The 23,353-nt window shown below is 38.4% G+C and overlaps 3 protein-coding genes across 3 annotated transcripts; 2 read left to right on the top strand and 1 right to left on the bottom strand.

Annotated features, from left to right (window-relative positions):
- Positions 1–22: 22 nt before the first annotated feature.
- LOC109101589 (cathepsin F-like) lies at positions 23–6,525 on the bottom strand. Its single transcript, XM_019114955.2, has 14 exons — positions 6,191–6,525; positions 5,227–5,346; positions 4,848–4,929; positions 4,595–4,653; positions 3,856–3,928; positions 3,467–3,580; positions 3,120–3,268; positions 2,896–2,992; positions 2,599–2,679; positions 2,400–2,519; positions 1,726–1,790; positions 1,374–1,464; positions 1,175–1,233; positions 23–909 (listed from the first exon to the last, which is right to left on the bottom strand). Exons 1-14 carry the CDS (start codon positions 6,425–6,427, stop codon positions 835–837), a joined length of 1,422 nt encoding a protein of 473 aa, XP_018970500.1. The 5' UTR covers positions 6,428–6,525; the 3' UTR covers positions 23–834.
- On the top strand, positions 6,462–9,062 carry trpt1 (tRNA phosphotransferase 1). Its single transcript, XM_042738053.1, has 8 exons — positions 6,462–6,603; positions 6,930–7,099; positions 7,503–7,584; positions 7,787–7,956; positions 8,094–8,271; positions 8,455–8,511; positions 8,619–8,729; positions 8,907–9,062. The coding sequence occupies exons 2-8, from the start codon at positions 7,034–7,036 to the stop codon at positions 8,927–8,929; spliced, it is 687 nt and encodes a 228-aa protein (XP_042593987.1). The 5' UTR covers positions 6,462–6,603; positions 6,930–7,033; the 3' UTR covers positions 8,930–9,062.
- A 688-nt stretch (positions 9,063–9,750) lies between these two features.
- On the top strand, positions 9,751–19,534 carry si:ch73-43g23.1 (mucin-17). Its single transcript, XM_019114954.2, is given in 3 exon segments — positions 9,751–11,176; positions 11,550–16,110; positions 16,112–19,534. Coding segments are annotated over 2 exon segments (7,233 nt in total). The 5' UTR covers positions 9,751–11,176; positions 11,550–11,646; the 3' UTR covers positions 18,881–19,534.
- The last annotated feature ends 3,819 nt before the right edge of the window (positions 19,535–23,353 follow it).

Genomic DNA, 23,353 nt, shown 5'->3' on the forward strand with positions numbered 1-23,353 from the left:
CCACAACACAATAAAGCATGAATGAGACATTTGGGAGTTTATTCAGCAATACAGCTTTGATAATGCATTAAAGATACAGCAAATGAGAAATGCATCTTTTCAGCCACAACTCAAACCTCAAACAAATCTTCCATTGTGCATTTGGAAGAAGCATCAGCAACTTTTTCCAATGCAGCAAAATATGGTAAAAAAAAAAAATGTGCGGGTACAAACAGCCATACTTGAATTAACGGAATGATCACAATATACTGTGGAAATTCATAGTGTGCAAAATCTAGTTTCCAAGACCAGCAGCTCAAAATATTCAGTAAAATGCACTTGGAAAAAATAAAATACACTTAATAATTGATAACTTCTAATCTGTTAAAAGCAAATATGACACAGGCTCACCTCATTGTTTTGAAATTAAATTAACAATTAGATAAAACACAGAATAACAAAACTGATTAGTGTAAAATACAAAGTAATCAAATAAATTACCTAGTCTAAAATCACAATAACACAGACTATGTAAAGTTTTAGTAGCATGGTAAACTGTGCTGTTATCTTGTACCTATTTGCTATTTGGTAATCTGCTGTGTCCATAACATCACACGTGGGTCTGAGGTAATGTACATCAAATTCAGCTATAGCATTAACTAAAGTACATGACCTCAAGAGAAATACTTCACGTATCTGAACTACTGAGAATGATGTGCTTATGTAGATGAAATATGTGCAGAATGTGTTTACACTGTGTTCACAGATCACATGATGAACTCCTTCATGACTGGGCTGTTTTCAAATGTTTTGTATCCATGCTTGCTTGCTTTCTATTTCTGTGTGTGTGTGCATCTAATTCACAACTGCAGATGAGCACATCTTGTTGATTCCACACAGTCTGGATCCTCTGTACAGGTAATAGTAACCCTATAAGAGAAGTACAGGAAACATTTGAACATTTCTGTGATATCACAGTCTACAAACACCTACATGTATGTTACGAGCAGGACCAAATGTTTTGTTTTTTTCTGTGGTGATTTTGGTGGAAAATCTACAATAATTGCAAATAACACATTTTTAATAATAAACCTTATTTTTATAGCAGTTTTCATATTGCAGCTCAAAATGTGATTAAACCTCAAATAATGTTTGCTGCCATTTTCTTGCACATTGTTGAGGTGATTTTTCATACCTGCTCTCCATAGTCCTCTCCCCAGCTGTTCTTGATGGCCCAGAATGGAACGCCATTACCTGCAGAAAAATAAACACAACTCTGTTGACTGATTCTATATGCCTGTAAATGTACATCCATTCCAAAGCATAGCCTTGCTGTTTAAACACCTGAAGTTCACATCTGTATCAGTACAAACATTGAAATCAATATAACTCACGCTGTCCGAATCCCACCAGCAGCACAGCGTGATCAATCATCCAGGGGTTGCAGAAGATCTTTAGAGGATGAGACACTCCCTTTCTGTAGAACTACAGACAGTAAAAAAAAAACATCAACTTCAAGTAATCAGTTAAAGATGTATTTTTGTTTCTGTAGGACCAGACATACTGTACATGCTACTTTTGCTTATTGCATTAGAAACGTGTGGCTTATTTTATATATACACACACACACTAATTTTTTAACTGTTTTCTCATCAATTACATTATATACAGTTTTTCCCGGAACATTACAGAGAAATATTTTAATGCATGGCAATGGTATATTTTTCCATGGTGTATTTGTTTTACCTGCATGGCGAAAGCATTGAGTGCAGCAGAGACCGGACCGTTCTCAGCCAGCCAAGCAGCAATCTCTACAAGGCAATACCAATTAAGACATTTAACATTTTTACTGTAAAAAAAAAATCTTTAAATCAGTGCTGTTCTTTTGAACTTTGTGTACGTCAAGGAAATATAATATTAAACAGTTAAACTTTATTCAACATTGATAATAATTAAACTAAATTGTTTCTTGAGCAGCAAATCATCATATAAATGATTTCTGAATAATCATGTGACACTGAAACTTGAATAATGATTCTAAAAATGTAGCTTTGCATCACAGGAATAAATAGCATTTTAATATAAATATATTCAAAGAAAGAAAATTATTATTTTAAATTGTAATAATATTTTGCATTATTACTGTCATTTTTGATCAAATACTCTAAATGCAGCCATGGCGAGTTAAACATTTAAATAAATCTTACTCAAATTTTTGAACACTGGATGTTCTCTATTTATCGGTGGTATATTAACACTTAAGAAAGATTAGCTTATAGCTCAAATTTCTCTGCAAATGTGCTGATATAAATATTTGATATTTTTCATTTCCTGCTTTAATTTCCTCTAGTGCAGCTATTTCCATCATCAGTGTTGTTTTAATGAGTTTATTGACACATCTCTAGTTCCTCATCTCTCACCGTTTTCACTGTCAGGCAGCTCAACAGAGCTGTTAATGTAGGCGGCCACCTTCCCTGAAGAGAAATCACAGCTCTGCTTGTGTCCTGTGTAGTTGTAGTCCGTTTCTGTCTCAAGACCTCCTTTACAGGTAAAAGAAAGAAGCACATTTATATGGGACATGTTTATTGAAACTGCCTTCTAGGGAATGTTATTTCTTACCAAGCTTTTCAATGGCTTCGTAAGCGTTAGACGGCAGTCCACCTCCACATGCTTGGTCCAGTTTATCACAGTCCACTAATTCTGTGAGCAAAGAAATGAATGTATCTTTTCACTCAATTAAGTTATTTGTTTAGGATTCTTTTGTGAATAGAAAGTTCAAAAGAACAGTATTTATTTGAAATAGAAATCTTTTGTAATTATAAATGTCTTTACTGTCATTTCTGATCAGTTGTGAATGCATCCTTGCTGATTAAAAGTATTCTTTAAAAAAACAACAGTATTGTAGTTTATATTTACCCTGCTCAGAAAGGGAAAGAAGCTGTCCCGTTTTCTTGAACCACTGTCCCTCAATGTTTCCAGTCACAGAAAATGCCCAACAGGAGCCACACATGCCCTGCAACAGACAGTCACTTAAAATGTTGAACTAATTATAATAAAACATGTTAATTTGAAGTTCAATTCTGCAGACGTACTCAGTTTCACTGATTCGCTCTCTATTAAGCTAATCTGTGCCATCATACCTGATTCTTCACAGGACCGACGGCCCCGTGGTCCCTCCAGTCCCAGCTGTCAGGAGCAGCCTTACTAGCCGGAGTCGCTGGCTTCATCTCCTTCTTCAGGCTCCACTGACTCAGCATTGGGTTCAGGTACATCATTCTGAACTCATCCTCTAAACACAAAGAGGATGGGATCAGCTGCACTGATATGATCTTATACTCGATATATATTAGACAAGTGTTACAAATTTTGTTAAAGCATCTTTGAATCATGTAATAACTATTGCTAATAATGTTAATTTTGGCTTGGATTGGATTTACTTTTGATCACTGAGTCATCACTAATTGGCAATTTTTGCTCATTTTATTACCTGTGAGGTCACTGAACTTGGTGACCCCGTACTCAGCTGAGCCCTGTTCCAGAGATTGCAGCGTTTGTGCCGTTTTCATATTCTCCTGGAAAATGCGCAGACGCTTCTCTGCCTCTGTGGAGTTTAATGGATCAGTGCTTAAAGAAGGAATTTTTATTATGTTATGTGCATTATAAACAGCCATTAACTAACATACTAGTGTAGAAAACTAATATGGTAATAGTTAGTACATTATGGTATCTATGTGAGAGGTAATATATATGTATACTTACACAATTCCACAAGATTACATACTGATTACTTGTTTATTATTATTAAAAATTTCTAAGTACCTGAGAAATTACATTACATTACATTATTAGTACTGTAAAGTATGCTCTGTGTTTTACCTTCTTGGGAGCTGTATGTTCGATTGTATGTGATCATAAAGTTTTTAAACTCGGTCAAAAGCTCCACAGTTTCCTGAAAATAGCAAAAAATAAAAATCATAAAATGCATGATGAAAAGCTCACAAATATTTAACCCTGTAAAGCCTGACATTTGAAATAATGGTTGGAAAAAAAAAAAAACATTTGAAATGGAACTGTTTATTGAATTTTATATGCAAAATATGAAAAAGATCTTAAAGTTTGCATGCATGTTTTTTGTTGAGTATTATATTTGATACATCAGGCTTTTACATAGCTCATATAATATAATAATTAGAATATAGAGTTCATAATTAAGGTGGACAATAAATATTTCTCAGAAGCCTCATGTATTATATTTGATACTCATATTCTACCATGATTTTTCTAAAAAGTGATGTATGGATACTCAAGTAAATCTAAGCTGCTTCAGTCCGGTAAGTGTTCATCTTGTAATACTGCTAACAATATAAAAGTTATTCTTACATTTTCTTTATAAAATGAGTAAAGATTTCACAGCAAAAAGACACATGAACCATTACCATTATTTGAATTATACTAAAAGGTTGTTTATGTTCATACTAATAATCAGACGACAGATAGCATGTAGTAGATTGTGCACAATACGTTTTTCAACAAAGTTTTGATACATTAGATTTTATAGGGATAAATGCAAATATTTAAATGACATTTTTGGTGTACACTGCACACTTCTCCATACCTTCATGGGTTTGCCATGGGTTAGACGTACGGCTGCAACCTTTTTGAGCTCCTTGGAAACTAAGGCATGAACAATATCAAGGTAACTACACATGCATGTGGATGTATGATCAAAATCACTTCATATCCTGTCCTAAAACATTACAATGAGTATGCATGTGTCTGTGTTTTACACCACAGCAGTATATCATGTGAGAAAGATGATTTGGACTACATGAGGCTGACAGATCTGCCATCTGTCCCAGGCTACTGACCCACAGGCTGGCACTTCTGTTTAAGCAGGGTGGATTTATTTTCCCAGGGAATGTCCCAAACCTCAAACAAACAAACCTCCGTCTGTGGAGAGACAGAATGGGGTGATTACGAGAGAGAATGTGCATTGGAAATTTACAAGAATGGGCAAGTTCAACTTTTGTTAAACTTCTGGCTAATTTTTGAACAAAAACATGGGGTTATCATACTGGATTTAAATTACTTTGAAATCAAATTCAATATTGCAAACATGCTAATAATGGACAAAATGAAATGGGTTGTGTGCTGCGTTTTCACTGTTACAGAATCATCTGAACTGGCCATTACAAGACACTGAGTAGTGATGTTTGATATGGCTTTAAAAAATGAGTGTTTGCTCACCTTCTGTTTGTGAGGCTCTGGGAAAAAGTCACAGGTGTCCACACCGCTCAGCTTTAGGGATTTCTTACACTGAGTGCTTCCAATCTCAACCATAATACTGTACCGAACACCTTTTACCAGCTGTGGAAGACACAGAACAGAAATTAAAAGACATTGGAGGAACAATTACGGTTGTGGAACATCAAACTTCTATAAATAATCTTAATACATTTGTTACATATTTCAAAAAAGATTGACATTTAATAGATAAAGATTTATAGAAACGTTCTAATAATTCATATAAATAAATACACTATTTTTTGTATCACAAGTTGCAAGAATTTGTGGTATTTATACAACAGTAGGCTTTTTAACAGCTTTTAAATATCCCGCCCTTTTGTTTCTTGTATTCTTCCATCTGTGTAACAGTTCTTTATGATGTCCTGGACTTCATTTGTATGATGGGTAAATACCACATTTGCAAATAAAATAAAACTTTGAAAACATTCCATCTTGTAGAAAATATCTTAAATAAATTAAATTTTTGCCTTTTATTATTACTTTTTATTTTAATCATTGTATCTCCCCTCTTGGTCTTGTTTGATTGTCTAATATTTATATGTATCTTTATGATATAAGAAAAAAAGACAAAAAAATCGTAAATGCTCAAAAGTGCGCAGCTTTCTTATGAACTACCGTAATGAACAGATGCGCGCAGTTTTGTGCTGCTTAAATCAGCTCAGCACTGTTATGTATTTGAGGCCTCTGCGGACGCTCTGCGCTTGTTTACGTTTAATCACATCAATGCGGTAAAAATAGCTACTTATAATAAACTTATTGTCCAATATCAGAATCGCGTAAATAAAGAAGTCACATCATAAATAAGACAACAATTACACGAACAACAGTTATATAACGTTACCGGGTTTGTACCCGTTAATAACAGATATTTGACATTTTAACGATGTGTTATTAATAATTGTACCTGTTTGCTGGCCGAAAGGATTTTGCTAACACGGCGTATATGCATCGCGTTGGAGCCCATATTATATCGTTCCTCTGCGAATTTGACTGCTTTCATAACCCCCGGGTCTGACTCCGACAGACGGACCGGGGATCCCGGAGCTCCGATAACCGGGCGATCCGGGCCATCTTCTGACCCCAGAACCAGCCCGACCAGGACGCAGCAGGCGATGACGGGGTAACCGCGGTTAAAGTACATGTCGAGCTTTCGGAACAGATAGCAGCGAAGTAAGATCAGCCCAGGTCTTTGTTTTTAGATCGTAGGCTCGCAGTGTTTTGTTGCTCCACTCGACACAGCGTCAGTCTGCGAGACGCCCCGCACAAAGATGGACGAATGAAAGACGCAGCGATGCCCCCCACAAAGATGGACGACAGGTGCGGGGTGGGATATATTTTGGTTTAAAAACTTAAATAATTATAATAATAACAATAACAATAATCTGCATGTAAATCTCAACATTTATTAATTACAAGAGAAAACTTTTATTTCTTTTTAAGTTGTTGGCCAGTAGCGAAAGTGTTCCAAAAATGTTATTTTAATTTTTTTGTTATATTGTTACCATTAATAATATATCGCTAGTTTACGCCTCATCTAAAACATCACCGCTAGATGGTACAAAATCTCTCAGAATATATATAAAACAAAGTCTTTCCTGCCCCCTGCTGGATGCTCATGAATACTTCTTTCACCGTTTCCTCAGTTCCGGATGTCACGTTATGCTACACGACACAAATGTAACTGCGTTAGGCCATATATCCGATAGCTGTGTTTGTGAATGATACAATCACGACGAGTGTCTCATAAATGGACTGTCAGCCTCGAGGAAGAGGAGGAAGAGGAAGAGGAGGCCGAGGAAACCGGAATGAAGAGGTGGGAGAAACTATGATTGATCACTTCCGTGGTCTTACAATTTACTGTTTTTACACAAATATTTACCATGGTAATTGGAATTTTACCATAATTATTAACTACGAGTTTTTATTCAAACAGGTTTTGTCATTTTGTTAATTTTATATTCTGGCCAAAAATCCAGATTTTAGTTCAAAATGTATAATAATAAAAGTTAATAGAAAATATAAAATAACTTATGAATTTCATTATGAAAAACCAAATGCTTTTTAAAACAGTTACAAGTGTAGCAGGTCACATCTCCTGTGTGGAGAAGTGTGAATGGTAGGCTAATGATAACAGTATTTTGTGTAACTTTGCTGTGTTAAAGTTTGAAAGCCTCTGTGCACTGTTATGAATTATATTTCTATTTTGCGTCTTTCAGAGCAGAGATGTGCGTCTGTCTAAATCCCTGTCTTATGCATTACGCCATGGGGCCAATAAGATGGGTCTGCAGATGAACTCGGGTGAGATGATATGAAGTGTATGATTGATGATAAGGTCTGCTTACAAAGTTGTTATGTAGGTATTTTGTGTCATTTCTAATGAGCGGAGGATGATTACTGTTGTTGTTGGACAATAAAACAAATGATTTATTCATAAATTATATTTCCTTTTTTTTTAAATCATCCCTTTTGTCTGTCTGTATTTATGTGTCCTCGTCCACAGATGGTTTTGTGTTTGTGGAGGACCTTCTTGCTCATCAGCAGTTCCGCTCGTTTTCACCAGAGGATGTGAAGCGAGTGGTGGACACCAACAACAAACAGCGATTCAAACTTTGCCACCACCCGGAGGATGGTCGTCTTCAGATACGAGCCAATCAGGGCCACTCAGTGCAGGTCAGTTTGGATCAGAGGTCATGCAAAGATACAATAGAAAAATAGATTTGAAAACTGGACATGGTCACTGGAGCATTTGCTTGACACAAGTTTACATACACTTTGATAAATGTTGTTACATTATGTGACTCATTCAGGTTACAGATCTGGAGCTGAGAGCAGTAGCACTTGATGATCCTGACTATCCAAGAGAAGCTGTTCATGGCTCATATATGAAACACTGGTCCTCAATACACAGTCAGGGCATCAGCAGAATGAACAGAACTCACATACACCTGGCACCTGGGCTTCCTGGAGAGGGCGGAGTCATCAGTGGTGAGTGACTTTCAGATTAGGTTCATTTATAGAGGTCTTTATTTTATTTTGTTTTAATGATAAACCTAGAAGCAGTCCAGACCAATAATATGTGTACATAATATGTGAATATGATTTTTAAATATAATTTAAATACATAATTTGGTTATTTACAGTTGTAAATGGTCTCTTTTCTGTTTTTAGGAATGAGACAGAGTTGCGATCTAGCTGTGTACATTGATGTCGCGAAAGCTATGTCAGGTATTAAGAAAACATTTTTAAAACCAGTTTGATGTTGAAGTTGAATAGGTTTAACGATGTTAGAGCTGAAGTTGTAATGATTCCTCTCCCCTCTGGTTGGTGTTTAGATGGGATTCAGTTCTTCTGGTCAGAGAATGGCGTACTCTTGACCCCTGGAGATGCTGCTGGGATGTTAGCACCGCGCTATTTCTCTCGAGCACAAAGACTGAAGCCCTCACGTGAGTCACTTTCACAGCCAGCTCATCAAGTTTTACTGATAAAATAAGATAATCTGTATGATAACACTTCCAGTAATCGTACAATATTCCTTTGTATGTATTTGATATTGTACAGTGCAGGCTGATGATAACTGGATTTTAAGAAATCATTAAGTAATAATGCTTTTTTTCTTTCAGCTTGTGAAATTGAACTACATTAGCTGTTGAAGAGGATCTCCTTCTGACCTCAGAACCAAAAGCCAGAGATTGAACTTCTGAAAGCATTACAGTAGAACATCTGTTTCTACGAAAAACATCTTCTAAATAAAAACAACTAAATTTTTGTTAGAACAATTACGTTACATTATTTATTATCAGAGCTGTTTATACTCTGACATCAAAAAATAGAAACTGAAATAATTGAGATAAACTGAACACCCACAGATCCCTTTGAGAAGGGTTCATGGGAAGATAAGGACTGATGGTATATTTTTTTTGAGTGTGCCTTTAACCTCATATAAAACTGCAGTGCTGCTGGACAGCAGTAACCGAATATGCTTTGTTAGATTGAGTCATGATGTTATCCAGGAAATTACTAAGGCAGTAGTAGCAGTATTAGATTCAATGCATTGAAATAGACTTTTTTACTATGCAATTACTTTTTTCAGTTATTCTGTTATCTCCAAATAAGGACAAAATCAGAATTCGCTGCACTACATACAGTATGTGTCCTGGACCACAAAACCAGTCTTAAGTTGCTGGGGTATATTTTTAACAATAGCCAAAAAAACATTGTATGGGTCAAAATTATCAGTTTTTCTTTTATGACAAAAATCATTAAGGATATTAAGTAAAGATCGTGTTCCATGAAGATATTTTGTAAATCTCCTTCTGTAAATATATAAAAACATATTTTTTGATTAGTAATATGCATTGTTAAGAACTTCATTTGGACAACTTTAAAGGTGATTTTCTCAGTACTTAGTTTTTTTTTTCACCCTCAGATTCAAGATTTTCAAATAGTTGTATCTTGGCCAATATTATTTACTCAGCTTTCGGAAGATGTATAAATCTCAATTTAAAAAATAAAAATAAAAAATGTGGTCCAGGGTCACGTATATTACGGAGTCAGTGGTGTATCTATAAGGTTACGTGGTGTTTTGTATACAAATTGTCAAGTGACCTCCTAAGCCTGTTTTATTTGTGGGGCAGTTTCTGCCCACTGCATATTTGTCAAAAAATAGAATATCTAAATACACTGAGCTCAAGATAGAAATGTGTCATGTTTCTGCAGGGGGATTTCTGCAAGCATATTTATGTACAGTGTGCTAGATAACAGTGTGCTAGAGACAAATAACACTTTTTTTCCTTTTCTTATGGTGTTTTTGTGCTGGCGTCTGCAATTAATCTTGTTTCTGTTCTGTAAAGGCACACAACCTTTCAGTCAAAGGTATTAAATGTCAGATGGCTCCATGAGAATGCAAGTCTATAGCTTTTATTCATGGTCATTCAGAATTCTGTTTTGACTGTCCATGTTGATCAAAGACCTATTCTTGGTATTGTCAAGCTGCTATGCTTTTGGATTTCTGTCAGTAGAGTGGTGTGAACACTAAATCCCCGCATCGCAGAAGTGCTCAGCATTCTTTCCCCATAAGACGATGGACTAGTTTGTAACCACATGAAATAAATATACTTTGATGCACTGAAACAAAGGGCAGTAAAATGTGGAAAGAAGATAGCTCAAGAAGTTCAAATGGTCATTAGGTTATATTTTACGCATTTTTTATTTTTTTATTTAAATAAATAATGTTCAATTGTCAGCATTTTCAAGCTAAAAGCAAAGAATTACTTTCAATTGCCAAAGGGCAAGTCAACAAAAATATAGATGTGAATCATTACCCTAAATTTTTTTAACTGGATGAATGAAACACTTTTTTCAGTGTATATCGTCTGTACGCAGCCTCTCAAAGCAAAGTTTCCCCTGATAGAAGAGGTCTAAAATTAGTGAGCCTCTATGACTGTCTTGGCCTAGTGTGTCAGATTCCACTCACAGACTCCGTCTATCCTATCACAGCACCTGTTCCTATCTGTAACACCCTGTTAAGCTTGGCAGAGACATGCACCTATGTCCAAGCATGATCAAAAAAGCTTCCTTTTTTTGCATGCTTGTGTCTCTTTTTTAAAAAAGTGGTGTCAATTAATGTTTGAAATAGCTGGGCTCTGTGAGCTCAGGCAGGGCTAATGGTATAGGAGTCGTAGCATTTTTTGGACTTAGCTTGAGGGGCTGGACATATCTGTGCACTGAGTGGCCTGTTTCGATGAAGGGTCAGTTTGGCACTCAGGAAACCTGGACCCCCCAGTTGGAGCCTCATTCACAGCTCATGGTACAGTGCATAACTGTCCCCTGTGAATGTTCTCTGGAGGGGTTGTTTCATTCAAACTGGCCACATGGAAAACAGCAAAAAAAGGCAAGTATCATATCTGATGACTTTTATGTGAACTTTGGTTTCTGCATGTGTGTTGAAACACGTTTAACACCGGCAAAGTTACTGTATATATTTTTGCATCAGTAAGCTTTGATTTATATCTATCAGTAGACAAGAATAATCATGTTTACTATTACTATTATTATTATTATTATTTTGTATAAGTAAACTGTATTTTATTTGGAAGAGACACACTTGTTTCAAGTAGCTATAATTTCTGATAGACAGTGACTTTCAGAAACTTTGTATAAAGCTTACATAAAAATATTTTCTATAGAAATGTTAAGGTTTGTCATGGGAATTATTTAATTCTTTTAGTAAAAGGTTTTCATTATTGTTTCTTTTGATGTTTCAGGTCTGAAAGCATTCAACAGTTGATGAGTGACCTGTTCATGCATTTATAAAAGGCTCAAGTGAGACAACCCAATGTCTGTGGTATCTGAAGTGAAGAAATGGAACGCTGGGTTCTAGAAGGTGATAGCTACTCTTTTCTTCGCAGTGCTCCACACACGTTCAACCTGCAGAGTCATGAAGGGCCAAATCGTGTGGAGATCTTTGATATCACTTCCATCCCCAGCCATCATAATGCCATATCTGAAACAACCTGCCTGTGTGACATTTTTGGGGATGACGGCGAGTCTCCGTCACTTTCCAGTAGCCCAGCCTCTGCCGCATTTATCAGGAGGGAAGTGGATCAGTCTTTTCCAGTAGATGATACCAATGACTCTTTAGGATCTTACCACACTGCCAATGGATCCGACTTAAGCGACAATGCTGAAGTCACTTACAACACACCTTCTCCAGAAAATACACCAGATTTTTCCACATCTGAGACCAGGGAATCACGTTCACCACCAACTAAATCACCCATCTTGTCTGATACCAAAAATAGACTTAACCAATTAGAGTGCACACCACCTGCATCCAAAGTCAATAGTAGTGACCTTTCACATACAGATAACTGGGAAGAATCCCAAGTGTCAGTAAGCACTGCCCCAGTGAATGAAACGGCAAACACAAATGCATCTGAACCACAGTATGTGAATTCAACACCAGCTACCACCCTGATTAATCCGGCAAAGAAACCTTCTAATCCTACATCCTGCTCTTCAGAAGAGAAAGAACCTGCTGTTTTTGAGCAAGAAGGAATTATTAAAACACCTCAACATACAAGCACAAGCCCATTTTTAGATAAACAAATATTTGAGTCAGACTGTGAATCTTTGGCAGTATCTCCACTTAAACAAAATGTTGTGATGTCTTCTGAGGACAAAGTGAGTATGATCTATTGTAGTCCACGAGAGCAAAACATTCTCTTTGTGCAAGGGACGATGAACAGTGGCTCTGCATCAGAACTGTCAAACCCTTCTCCAACAGATTGCAGCCTTATGCAGGAAATGTTTACTTCATCTTCATCCATAACCAGTGTCATGCCAGAACCCAGATTAACCTCCACCTCGCCTGTAAGCAAGGAAACTACCTCCACACCTGCATCCACCGGTAGATCTTCACCTGAGCTGCTGAATTTGTGTCCAACTCAAGTTAGGAACACATCAGAGACTCCAGACTTGGAGGACAATTATGGTGCTACTTTATCTGTATCTACACTGCCTACCAGTGATAATGGGAAAATAGATTCCCTATCTGTGTCTGACATTTCTACTGAAACAAGAGGACTGGTATACTCATCCAAAGATAGAAGAGAAAGACTGGAATCACCTGAGATCAATGAAACCTGCTCTTCTCCTGATCACTCAGCACCTGGTCACTCACAAGAACCAGTACTGATTCACTCCCCTGTAGGTTACACCATCAGTCCATCACCTACATATGAGAAAATATCTTCTTCAGTCCAACCTGAAGACTCACCATCCTCCCCTGTATCACCTGAGATCAATGAAACCTGCTCTTCTCCTCATCACTCAGCATCTGCTCACTCGCCAGAACAAGTAATGATTCACTCCCCTGTGGGTTACACCATCAGCCCATCATCTACAAATGAGAGAATCGTTTCTTCGACTGAACCTGAAGACTCACCATCCTTCCCTGTAGTCACAAGGATTGAATACAGGGATATTTGCTCTTCTCCTGATCACTCAGAACCAGTAATCATTCACTCGTCTCCGTGTTACAACATCAGTCCATCACCTACAAATGAGAGACGGGTTTATTCAACTGAACCTGATGCCTCAACATCTTCCCCCTGCGGTCGCAGTGATATGCACTCCTCTACTGATCACTCCATTCCAGCTCACTCACAAGAACCTGAAATTATTCACTCACCAAAGGGTTATACTATCACCCCATCACCTACAAATAAGAGAATGTTTTTTTCAGTGGAACCTAATGATCTACCATCCTCTCCTGCCATCACAGGAACTGATTACACAGCAACACCTACATACAGTAGAGATTCCACACCTGCGTTAAGGAGCATTACCTCTACTCCAAACAGCAGAGAAAATTACCTTACACCAGAGCCCAATTCCCCAGCCCCTTCACTGGAATTGAGATCAGTTACCTGCTCACCTGAAATCAAAACAATATCATATAGTGTTCTGCCACAAAATACAAAATCCCCAGGCATCACATATAACGTTACACCAACCAAAGATTTAGCCCAATCAACAAATGTCTGTGACAACTCTTCTGAATCTTCCAGCTATCTTTTTGGAAATGACACCTCTGTCTTACCTAGCTCAAGGAACTTTTTGCCAACACCAGAGAGTAGATCAAGGCCCCCATCAGCTACATCAGACCATACCAAACACACAACACTATCCTCTTATCTCCAACCTGAGCCTTCCATTACTCTTGGAAAGGCAGAAAATCAGAGTTTATCCATAATCTGTGATGGAGTTAGTCATCCTTTCTCTAACCCAATAGACTGTTTTGATTGTTTTGATGACCATGCTGACCCAACAACCTTGAAAAGCCTTGCATTTGTCCCAGATGAATGTAAAGGCAGTGGACCACCAGTTCAGATACTGCAAGATTCAACCTCTAAAACCTCAGATTCTGGATCGTCAACAATAAAAATTGTGAAAAGTCAACAAAATGTCACTGACAACACAACTGATTTAACCTCCCCGTGTGCATGGGATGCATCTCTGCCGAAGCCAGTGCCATCTGTAGAGAAGAAACAATGCCATGTTGAGGTTTTTGATAGGAACAAGGGAACAGAAATGTTAAAAAATGATTCCCCAAGCAGTGACAAGAGGCTTAGTCAAGTGCCTGTAGCATTAAGAGAAAGCCCAGAGGTTATCAGTAGGGACAATGGTGGTGAATTTGACAGGCAACCATGCAGGGAAAAAGAGGAGAGTGGAAAGAAGGAGGGAGAGGGGGAGGAGACTATTGGAGAGAGTAGTTACAGAGGGGAACAGGTTGAGCTGTCATTCAGTGCCAGGAATAGAAAAGGGCCTGCAGGCCACAGCCCAGCTCTCTCAAGTCGAGACCCAAAGTCGGGAATTCCAGCTCGCTGTTATTTTGAGTCGCACCCAACAACTTTGCAGCAACAGAGTCAGCTCAGAGCTCAGGGCTCACAACAAGAGAACAAGGGTGGCGCCAGGAGGCTCCAGTCAGCTGCCCAGGGTAAATACAGCAGTGCAGGCTTTCTTCCTCCTGAATGTACTGGTGAGACCTCCAACATGGGAAGTGAATTTGATGAAGCAGACAATGAAGTAAAGTGGTTTACAGATCTGGCCTTCAGAAGCCTATCTAGTCCTCAGGTGGATTATTTGGATGTGTACAATTCAAGCCACAGGTCCTCTACAAATGTTTCACAGCCATCGACTGTAGACAGCCCTGGAGCTGTTGCATGGATGACCTACGCAGATTTACGTGGCTCAGCTTTACATGAACATGATGGTTCGTCTTTTTTATCCCGTGATGTCCTGGACCCAAACAAACGCTTTGAAATGGGGAGTTTTGAGTGTGTGGATGTTGCATTAGAGAGCAAGGAAGAATCCAGTAGAGGAAAGAGGACAGTACCTAAAAGGCAGATCCAGCTGTTAAGGCGGAACACAGATGAATCAAAGCATAAAGGAAACAATGAAAATATTTTGAATTCACCCTCCACATATAGACACTCAAAAGACGCACTTGTTCGTCAACATAGCACCCCAGCTATTGTGCAAGAGGAAGTTTCCAAGGAGGTGCCAAATTCACCACAAAATGACAGGAAAAAGACCTTGCAGAAGTCTGTGTCTTTAGATGATGGCTCCCCTAAGACACAAATGGCATCTTGCATTATCAAGAGTGTATTGTCAAAGAAAATGCATGATGTGCAGAAAGAGACACCAAAAAGTACAGACCCAAGTCCTTCTGGAGATAAAAATAAACATCTTGATGTCAGCCCCAGCTCTTTTGATGATGTACCAAGTACCATGGAGAAACATAGTTTAAGCTCTAGCCAGCATTCTGAATGTACTCTTTCATCTGAAGATTTTGCTGCGGGAGAGGAGAGAATTTCACATCGTCAGCCGAAGAAGTGTGCTCCAAAGGTTCCACCAAAGCCATTCTTAAGACCTGCATTCTTTAACAATGGGGAAGCTCAGGTAGCTGGCAACATTGCAAGGGAAGAAACCAAGCCTATAGTGGCTCCTCCACAAGTTGATGACAAAATACAAAACAGCAAGAGTGATAGGAAAGAGGGAGGAGGTAGCAACCTTGAAGAGAAGTACAATTGTGACTCAGCAAATGCCAGTATCAGTAACACAAGTCCTGTTGTTGCTACACCAGCAATAAGCATGCAGAACAGAATGACAACCAGAGACATAAAAAAGCGCCAGATGACACCGGAACCAGGAACAACTGGCTGGAAAGAGTGTATTTATGTCGAAAACCCCAGAGATAACTTTGAAACCTTCTTCTATCAAAGGAAAAAAGACATCTTCTCTGAAAGTGTCTTTGTCCCCTGACTTGGAACAGTCCAGAGAAATATCTAAATCTCAGGCAATAGAGAAAGCTGCAGAAGATATAAGCACCAAATCTACTAAAGTCATAGAGACAGAAGATGACGATGACAGCAACAAAAAATCTGTTATACATAGAGTTAGGGATGTGAGGAAGTTAGTGAAAAACACATACAACCTGTCTTTCAAAGCATCAAATTCAACCTCTACTGCAGAAGAGACAGTTATTCAAGGGGAAAGAGAGAAGCCGCCGCAAACTCCTCCAGCCTTACACATTGAATGTAAAGCTATCAGTTGGAAGGACAAACAAACATCAGGCAGCAAAGCAATCCACTGTCATGATGAAAAACTGCCTGTTGACATATCAAAAATATCACAACCATGGGTGAGCGCAGAGACAAAAAGAGATGCTGACATCACTGAAATAACATCCAAAGGCTCAAAACAAAACAAAGAGTCAAAACAAAAAGCACCATATTCTCACTCTACGACCACAGATGGATTACCTGAATCAGAAGGTATCAATAAAAGATCTTCCAGTCACTGTGATCAGAGTTCTAAGATGCCCCCTAGACCCCCAAGTAAGGACCGAGAAGTTTCTGCATTGGTGGTTCTACCAGATTGCACATCCAAGACAAAGTCTGTTTCCCCTACAATCCTTGACTCTACTCAAATGAAAGCTGCAACCAGCAGCCACTCTGTATCCATGCTACTGAAAGAAAAAGGGATGCAAGCTGACATTGGAGTGTGTGATGTTCTCACTGAAGGTGCAAGTGCTACAGCTAAACATGTCAACAGGCTTGAGGTACCTGTACAGGCATGTTCATCAGAAAGCATTTCAAGTGAAGTACAAGTAAAGGCAGAAAATACATCATTGCCTTGCAATCCAACAGCATTTGTCAATGATTCATCAAGAATATCTCAACCAAGTGAGAGTCCCAAGGGAATACTGACAGAAGAATCTTTAACAAAGGAACAAGAAAAAAAGAAAACTACCACTACAACACAAATTCCAACTTATTTAGCAACATCTGGCAAGCCAGAGGTGAGGTCTTTTTCAAGCAGTACAAAAAATAATGCCACACCAGTGAATGCATCAAAAGAGATTGAGTTACCCATACAAGTGAGATCAATATCCACTGATAGACTAAAGCCATTTGTAACACCAAAACCCAGCTATAAACAGTCATTTGCAGAAGTTAAGTCAGTGTCAAGTGACCCATCAAAAGCAGATACTCAAGCATTGTCTGTTATTAAACAGCAAACAATATTAAGTAGTGAATCAAAGAAAAATGAAACACCATCAACAGTGACACACAAGGATCAACCAAACGAGACTTCATCAACAGATACAAAAAGACTGGCTGTATCAGCTGTATCAAGCTGCAAACCACCATCCATCCCAGTCACAGCAACTCCAAGTGTTGTGCAAAAATCCACCACAAAGACACTGTCCAGTCTGGATCAACAGCAATCTACTGCTTTCTTGCAACCAGCAACCAGCACTTACCAGCAGCAAACCCCATCATTCAGTCAAGACCAGTCAATTCTAGATGGTTCCATTGCTTTTAACTCATCAGGACCACAAGCCCTTAACCATACACCATCTGTGACAAGAGCATCATCTAATAATCGTTTTCACACAGATGACTATCTTTTCTACGCTTCAGATGATCCTCCCAGCTATGATGAGCGGGAGAGTTTCAGCCCGCTACGGCTCTCAGACTTACCCCCACATAGGTCACATAGGTCTTCTTGCTCCTGCATGCCAAGTTCTCATTCGCATCAAGGACATCCCAACAACAGTCCACAGGAACGGGTACCAGCAGCCTCTCGGTCTCCAGGCCAAGTCCTTACCTGTCCTGGTGCTCCTCCGCAAGCTCAAGTTCGTCCTCATCAGTGCAGACCAGATGGTCTACCAGTCTCCAATATCACAATACCTCATGCCTCAGCTTTGATTCAGCCTCTACACAATCCACGAGCTTGTCCAGTTTCAAACTCACAATCCTATGGTGATGACCATCCTCCAGCTTCTGGGCTGCATGCAGATAGACGGCCAGCCAATCACCCTTCACCTCAGGCAGCAGCTCCTGCTCCCTATCATGAGTATTCTCATTCAGCTAACATGTCTACTCTGGATCCCCGGCCTCAGTTGTTTAATCCTCAAGATTTGACACCATCTTTTGGCCACGATTACACAAATGAAGGTCCAGGTGGAGCTGGTGTATTGTATCCAGAGAATGCAAGTGGGCTCAGCTGTGGCCAAGGTGCCCGTCGTGTTCTTCTTGATCCTGAGACTGGTAAATACTTCTACATTGAGGTACCAATGCAACCACTCAGAAAAATGCTGTTTGATCCTGAATTGGGCCAGTATGTAGAAGTTCTCATACCACATCAGGCAATGTCCCATTCAGGGCTATATCCACCAGCTGCACCACCCTACTCCTCTTTGCACAGTCCTGGGTTGTATGCACCACAGTACCTGCCTTACGCAGTGCCATCTTACCCAGCAATCTCAGGTACTGCCCCGCAAATTCGCCATCCAGAGCCACCTCCTGTGCCCACCACACTTCACCAGACTTCCTTAAGGTATGGAAGCCCTGCAAGCCAGATGCCAAAAAATGAACCAAAAGGCCATTCATCACTGGATCAAAGCTATCTAGAGAGCATGTATTACATCCCCACTGGGATGAATGCAAGCCCAAATGCAACCCCTTCAGAATGCTACCACAAGCCATCAAGCATGCCTCCTTCAGGGGGACGAAGAGCATGAAACATCAGTGGATACACGTGGTCTGTTTACATTTGAAATCTGTTCTAGTTGGCAGCATTTTTAAGTGGGATGTAAAAACGTAAAATGTCTTGTCTAAAGTTTTAGCTACTGAGTTACAAGACTAGGATTGAAAACAATATTTTTTTCTGCTCATTTAATTAAAATTTTACTGTGTAAGTCTCCTCAAGAAGACTTTCTGACATTGACATATCATGGTTGTCATTGTCTGATATAATTTCAGTCCTTAACTTTCCTTGTATAGTCAAGGCTTATGCAATGGTAGGCCTTATGTTGCAATAGCTTTCAGGGTTTAAGGGTTTAATAAACAGTGTCTTCTTTTAACATCCTTAATAGTTATGTTTCTGAAGGGATTTATTTTGCTGCAATAATGTGTTCGGCGTTTTCACCTCTAAGTGACATTATTTATCAAATACATAATATGACATGACGTAATTGCTTTGTGCAACACCTTTTATGTGCACTGGGACATGCAAGTAGATGCTGTACATCTGGGTAAATTTAAAGAATGTGGATGAGCAAGATCCACCAGTTCATGAGTATTAAAATCACAGACGTACTTTCTATCTTCAGAAGATTGCCATTTGCTATTTTTTACACATAGATACACCCCATTAAACATAACTGTCTGCAAAATCCAAGTCTCAGTCTTTTTTCTTCATTGAATGTTTACTGCAACATATGACATATTTCAGTAAGCGTAAAGCTAAAAGCTGTATACTTCAACTTCTGTAATTACTGCTTTAATTATATGATCACAATGTAAAATATTATGTCTACCGCATATCATTTTGTCACATTTTGTGTAACGTTATAAAGCCCAGATGTAAAAGAAGAGTTTCCATTTTGGTAAATTACATGGCATCCAGTTTAGGAGAACCACATTTGCTAGCCACAACATACTGTAATACAAGATGACCCACTTAGAGAATAGGGACACTGCTGAGCTGTCGTTTTATCTCAGGATGACACCTAGTGGACAAGGTCTAACATCCTGTCTAAAGCTTTCTTTTAAGGATGTGAATGGATATGATGTGGTGTACTTTGTGTACAAATAATAAGTCATGATTCAGTTAGATCCATCTGTAAATATCGTAGATAATATGGCCACTTTTTATGTATTTCCATCAACTCTGGGATCATTCTGTTAGTTAAATCACTTGTTTTGACTGGTGTGAACTATTCTGGGTGTTTCTTTTATTTGGGTGTTCAACATGGCTGATGTGACATAATGGACCACCATGGTCTAAGCTGTGACGTTTTTTGGAAATGTTTTCACTTATTCAAGCAAACAGTCTTCTCCCTACTCCCAAATTGCAGCCGCACCCATAAATGACTGAATTTGATTTCCTGACCTGTCTGATCATACTGTAAGAAAGGCTGATGGAAGTGTCTGTGTGGGCAGACAGCTTTGTGGGGGAGAGGGCATTGACTCTGTTTGTGGGGTGTTTGACTGAAAACACAAAGATATTAAAGTTTCCCCATGACTTCATTCAGGATCCTCTGAGCAGACAGAGAAGAGGAGTAGAGTGGAAATTAAAACAAGAATGTCTTGGGGCAAGGACTGATCTTTACATAAACGTATCCTTATGTGCTGTTCCATGATGAGTCAGAACTTATAGACACAACTTAAGTATACCATTTTACAGTATGTAAGGACTAATCTCAAACAGCTGGCCATTCAGTATCTTTCTGAAGGTTTGTGTGATAATGACTGTAAATCAGGGTCATGCAAAATTCAGAACTGAAGAATTGGAATCCCTTTCAAAACATGAGTTGGAATTTGGCAAAATCCCAACAGAAGTTGAATCTGAATTAAAGGAAGAGGAAATTATTGAATTATAATTTAGAGAAATTCAACAGGGAATGAAGTGTTCTTCTCCTATAATTTTATAGAAATATAAAGAAGACTGTGCAATTTTAAGTACAAATTCCTGTAGCTCAGATTTCAAACAAACATCTGCTTGTCTAGTCTTGCGTAGCAAGATCTTCAGACTGACGGCAGAAGGTCTGTGAACCTTAGCCACTTTGAATGGCCAAGGACCACTCAAGAGGCCACATGACTGACAGGTAAAGCAGCCAATCATGTTTTTCAAGAGTCTATGCCCGAACTTTACATGTTTCACATACTTTCAAAAATGCAGCATTTAGTTAATCCTGATAAGCGCTCATTGTCACAGTTGTAAATACAATGGCTTTCTTCTTCGTGAGGGGGTTTGGCGCCATGGCATCTTTGTTTTCAGGCAGAAAGTTAAAGAACTCGACAAACACGGAAATCTGGTATAATTCAACCAATCCGACGACTTCAAAACTCCTGAAGTGTTTCCAATTTTGTGTGCCATGAGGCTGAGACTAGTCTGTACGGTCTATAAACCCTTCAAAACTTTATCAATTTTCAGGTAAAACTTTGTAATGCAATAATTTATAGTTTGTCTTCCCTTCATTGAAACAACTTATATTTCTTTAATTTCGGTTTTTAACTTAACTTAGGTTAACAACTTAACTTATTAAATTTGATGGTCATAAAATATTTGACTAGAATACTAAGGCTGACAAATTTATTTGAAGTATACTGAAGTACCATGCACACCACGTGAAAAATTACTAGCAATTTCTGAGTGAAAATTGTTTGAAAGTAAATGTAGGACCTTTTTTTAAACAATTACAAAGATATTAATATAAAAAGATATTAGAAGATATCAGTTATAAAATATTTTTTTTTTTACTGTATAATAAAGTGGCACTGTGTATTTGTTCAAATCTTGTAGGAAATATTTATTCTACTTCACAAATTAATGTTTTTAAATTAAGTTCTAACAGAGACGATGGTGTAAATGGATTAATTAGGATTAACCCTTAACCCTCATCACAGCTGACCCCTTCAGCATGGCACTTAACCTTAGGTTGCTGCAGGAAGGGGTGTCCCTTACATTTTATTTTTATTTCAGGCAAAATAACCATAAGGAAGCAGCTCCTTAGAGGAGTTCAGTTGCCCTTGGGATGTGAGTAAATGCTATTGCTACATAATAGCTCATTACTCACATACTCTTAAACAGAGCAGAAATGTTAACTTTGTCTTGTACCATGTTCTGCTTTGAAGGACAGACCATATATGGACGCATTCCGGGAATGACATCAGCAAGAAGGGCATGAATGAACTTGCCTGCAGGATGAATGAAGTCTGTGTACCTGCAGGGTGATGGATCAGGCACGCAGATTAGGAAACGTATTTCCGCTGCCCTTCCGGTCGAGTCATGTCACATAGCAACAACTGAACAAACAATGCTTCCGTTTGCAGGCCAAACCCCGACAATAATTCCCGAGGGAGGAGAATAGACTGTTTGCTGAGGTACCAGCAGGTGGTGCAGTCACACCCACAAACATACACAACTGAGAGAAGCAGCTTCACCTGCTTATATTTCACTTAAGAGCTATTTTATTGCGTCAGGCATTTTTAAAATTCCTGTTTGCAGACATTGACTTATTAACCACATACACAGTGGCCCCAAAAGTTGTTGGACGTGAATCACACATAAAAATGTCTGAATTTCATTGCATTTGCATTCCATTTTACTTTTCTGAACCACTGTTTTAAAATAGTGTGTGAATGCATGAAGTAAGTTCCCATTAAACATAATCTAACCAACCCTTTTTTGTTTTTTCGTTTGTTTGTTTTTTAATAAATGGCACTTTTTTGTCATATAGCCTAATGCAAATACAATTATATCTATGTATCTTCAAATACATGAGGCATCTGTAAAATAAAGTATGAATAAAATAAAATATAAAATAAAGTAAAATAATAAATAAATAAATTACCTCTTGTTTCTTTTTTTTTCTTCTTTTTTTCTTTTGATTATATAATACATTTGCATCTGTTAAATAGATTAAAATATAAAATAATTAAATCAAATGGAAAAAATAAAACTTAAGTGTAATAACTTAAAGCTCTGACTGATTTACTCTAAACAGATTTACTTTCCCTTTCCTGGAGAACATACGGAACATATTTTGAATGTTACTTGATGATGTAAGCACTTAAGCACTTCTTTCGGTATGTCTTTACCACAGGACACTGGACTCTCACTGAGGCCTGAAACTTGAAAGATGAAAGGAATTCGCAGTGAGACGTTGGCCCTAGAGAGCCTCTCTGTGTGTTGAGAGAATAAAACCACTATACTATCAACAATTACAGGACAAAGGTGAGGGGAAATTAAGCTACTGTATGTGTGTGTTATGGCAACACGATGAGGAGAGGCAAATATTGTCCTTAATTCCCTTGTAAAACTCACATAAAATGAGAAGGAAATGGCTTGTGAAGCAGGAGGTTTTAATCATACAGTGTTATTCACATGTGAAAAGTGAAACCCTGTTTCCAGTGACACAGTTCAGATGAGGGGATTCCCCTTCCCGGCACGGCTGAGGGATCAAATCTGGATCTCACATTATTGGATT

The sequence above is a fragment of the Cyprinus carpio genome, chromosome B14 (assembly GCF_018340385.1).
Source record: "Cyprinus carpio isolate SPL01 chromosome B14, ASM1834038v1, whole genome shotgun sequence".
NCBI classification, from domain to species: Eukaryota; Metazoa; Chordata; class Actinopteri; order Cypriniformes; family Cyprinidae; genus Cyprinus; species Cyprinus carpio.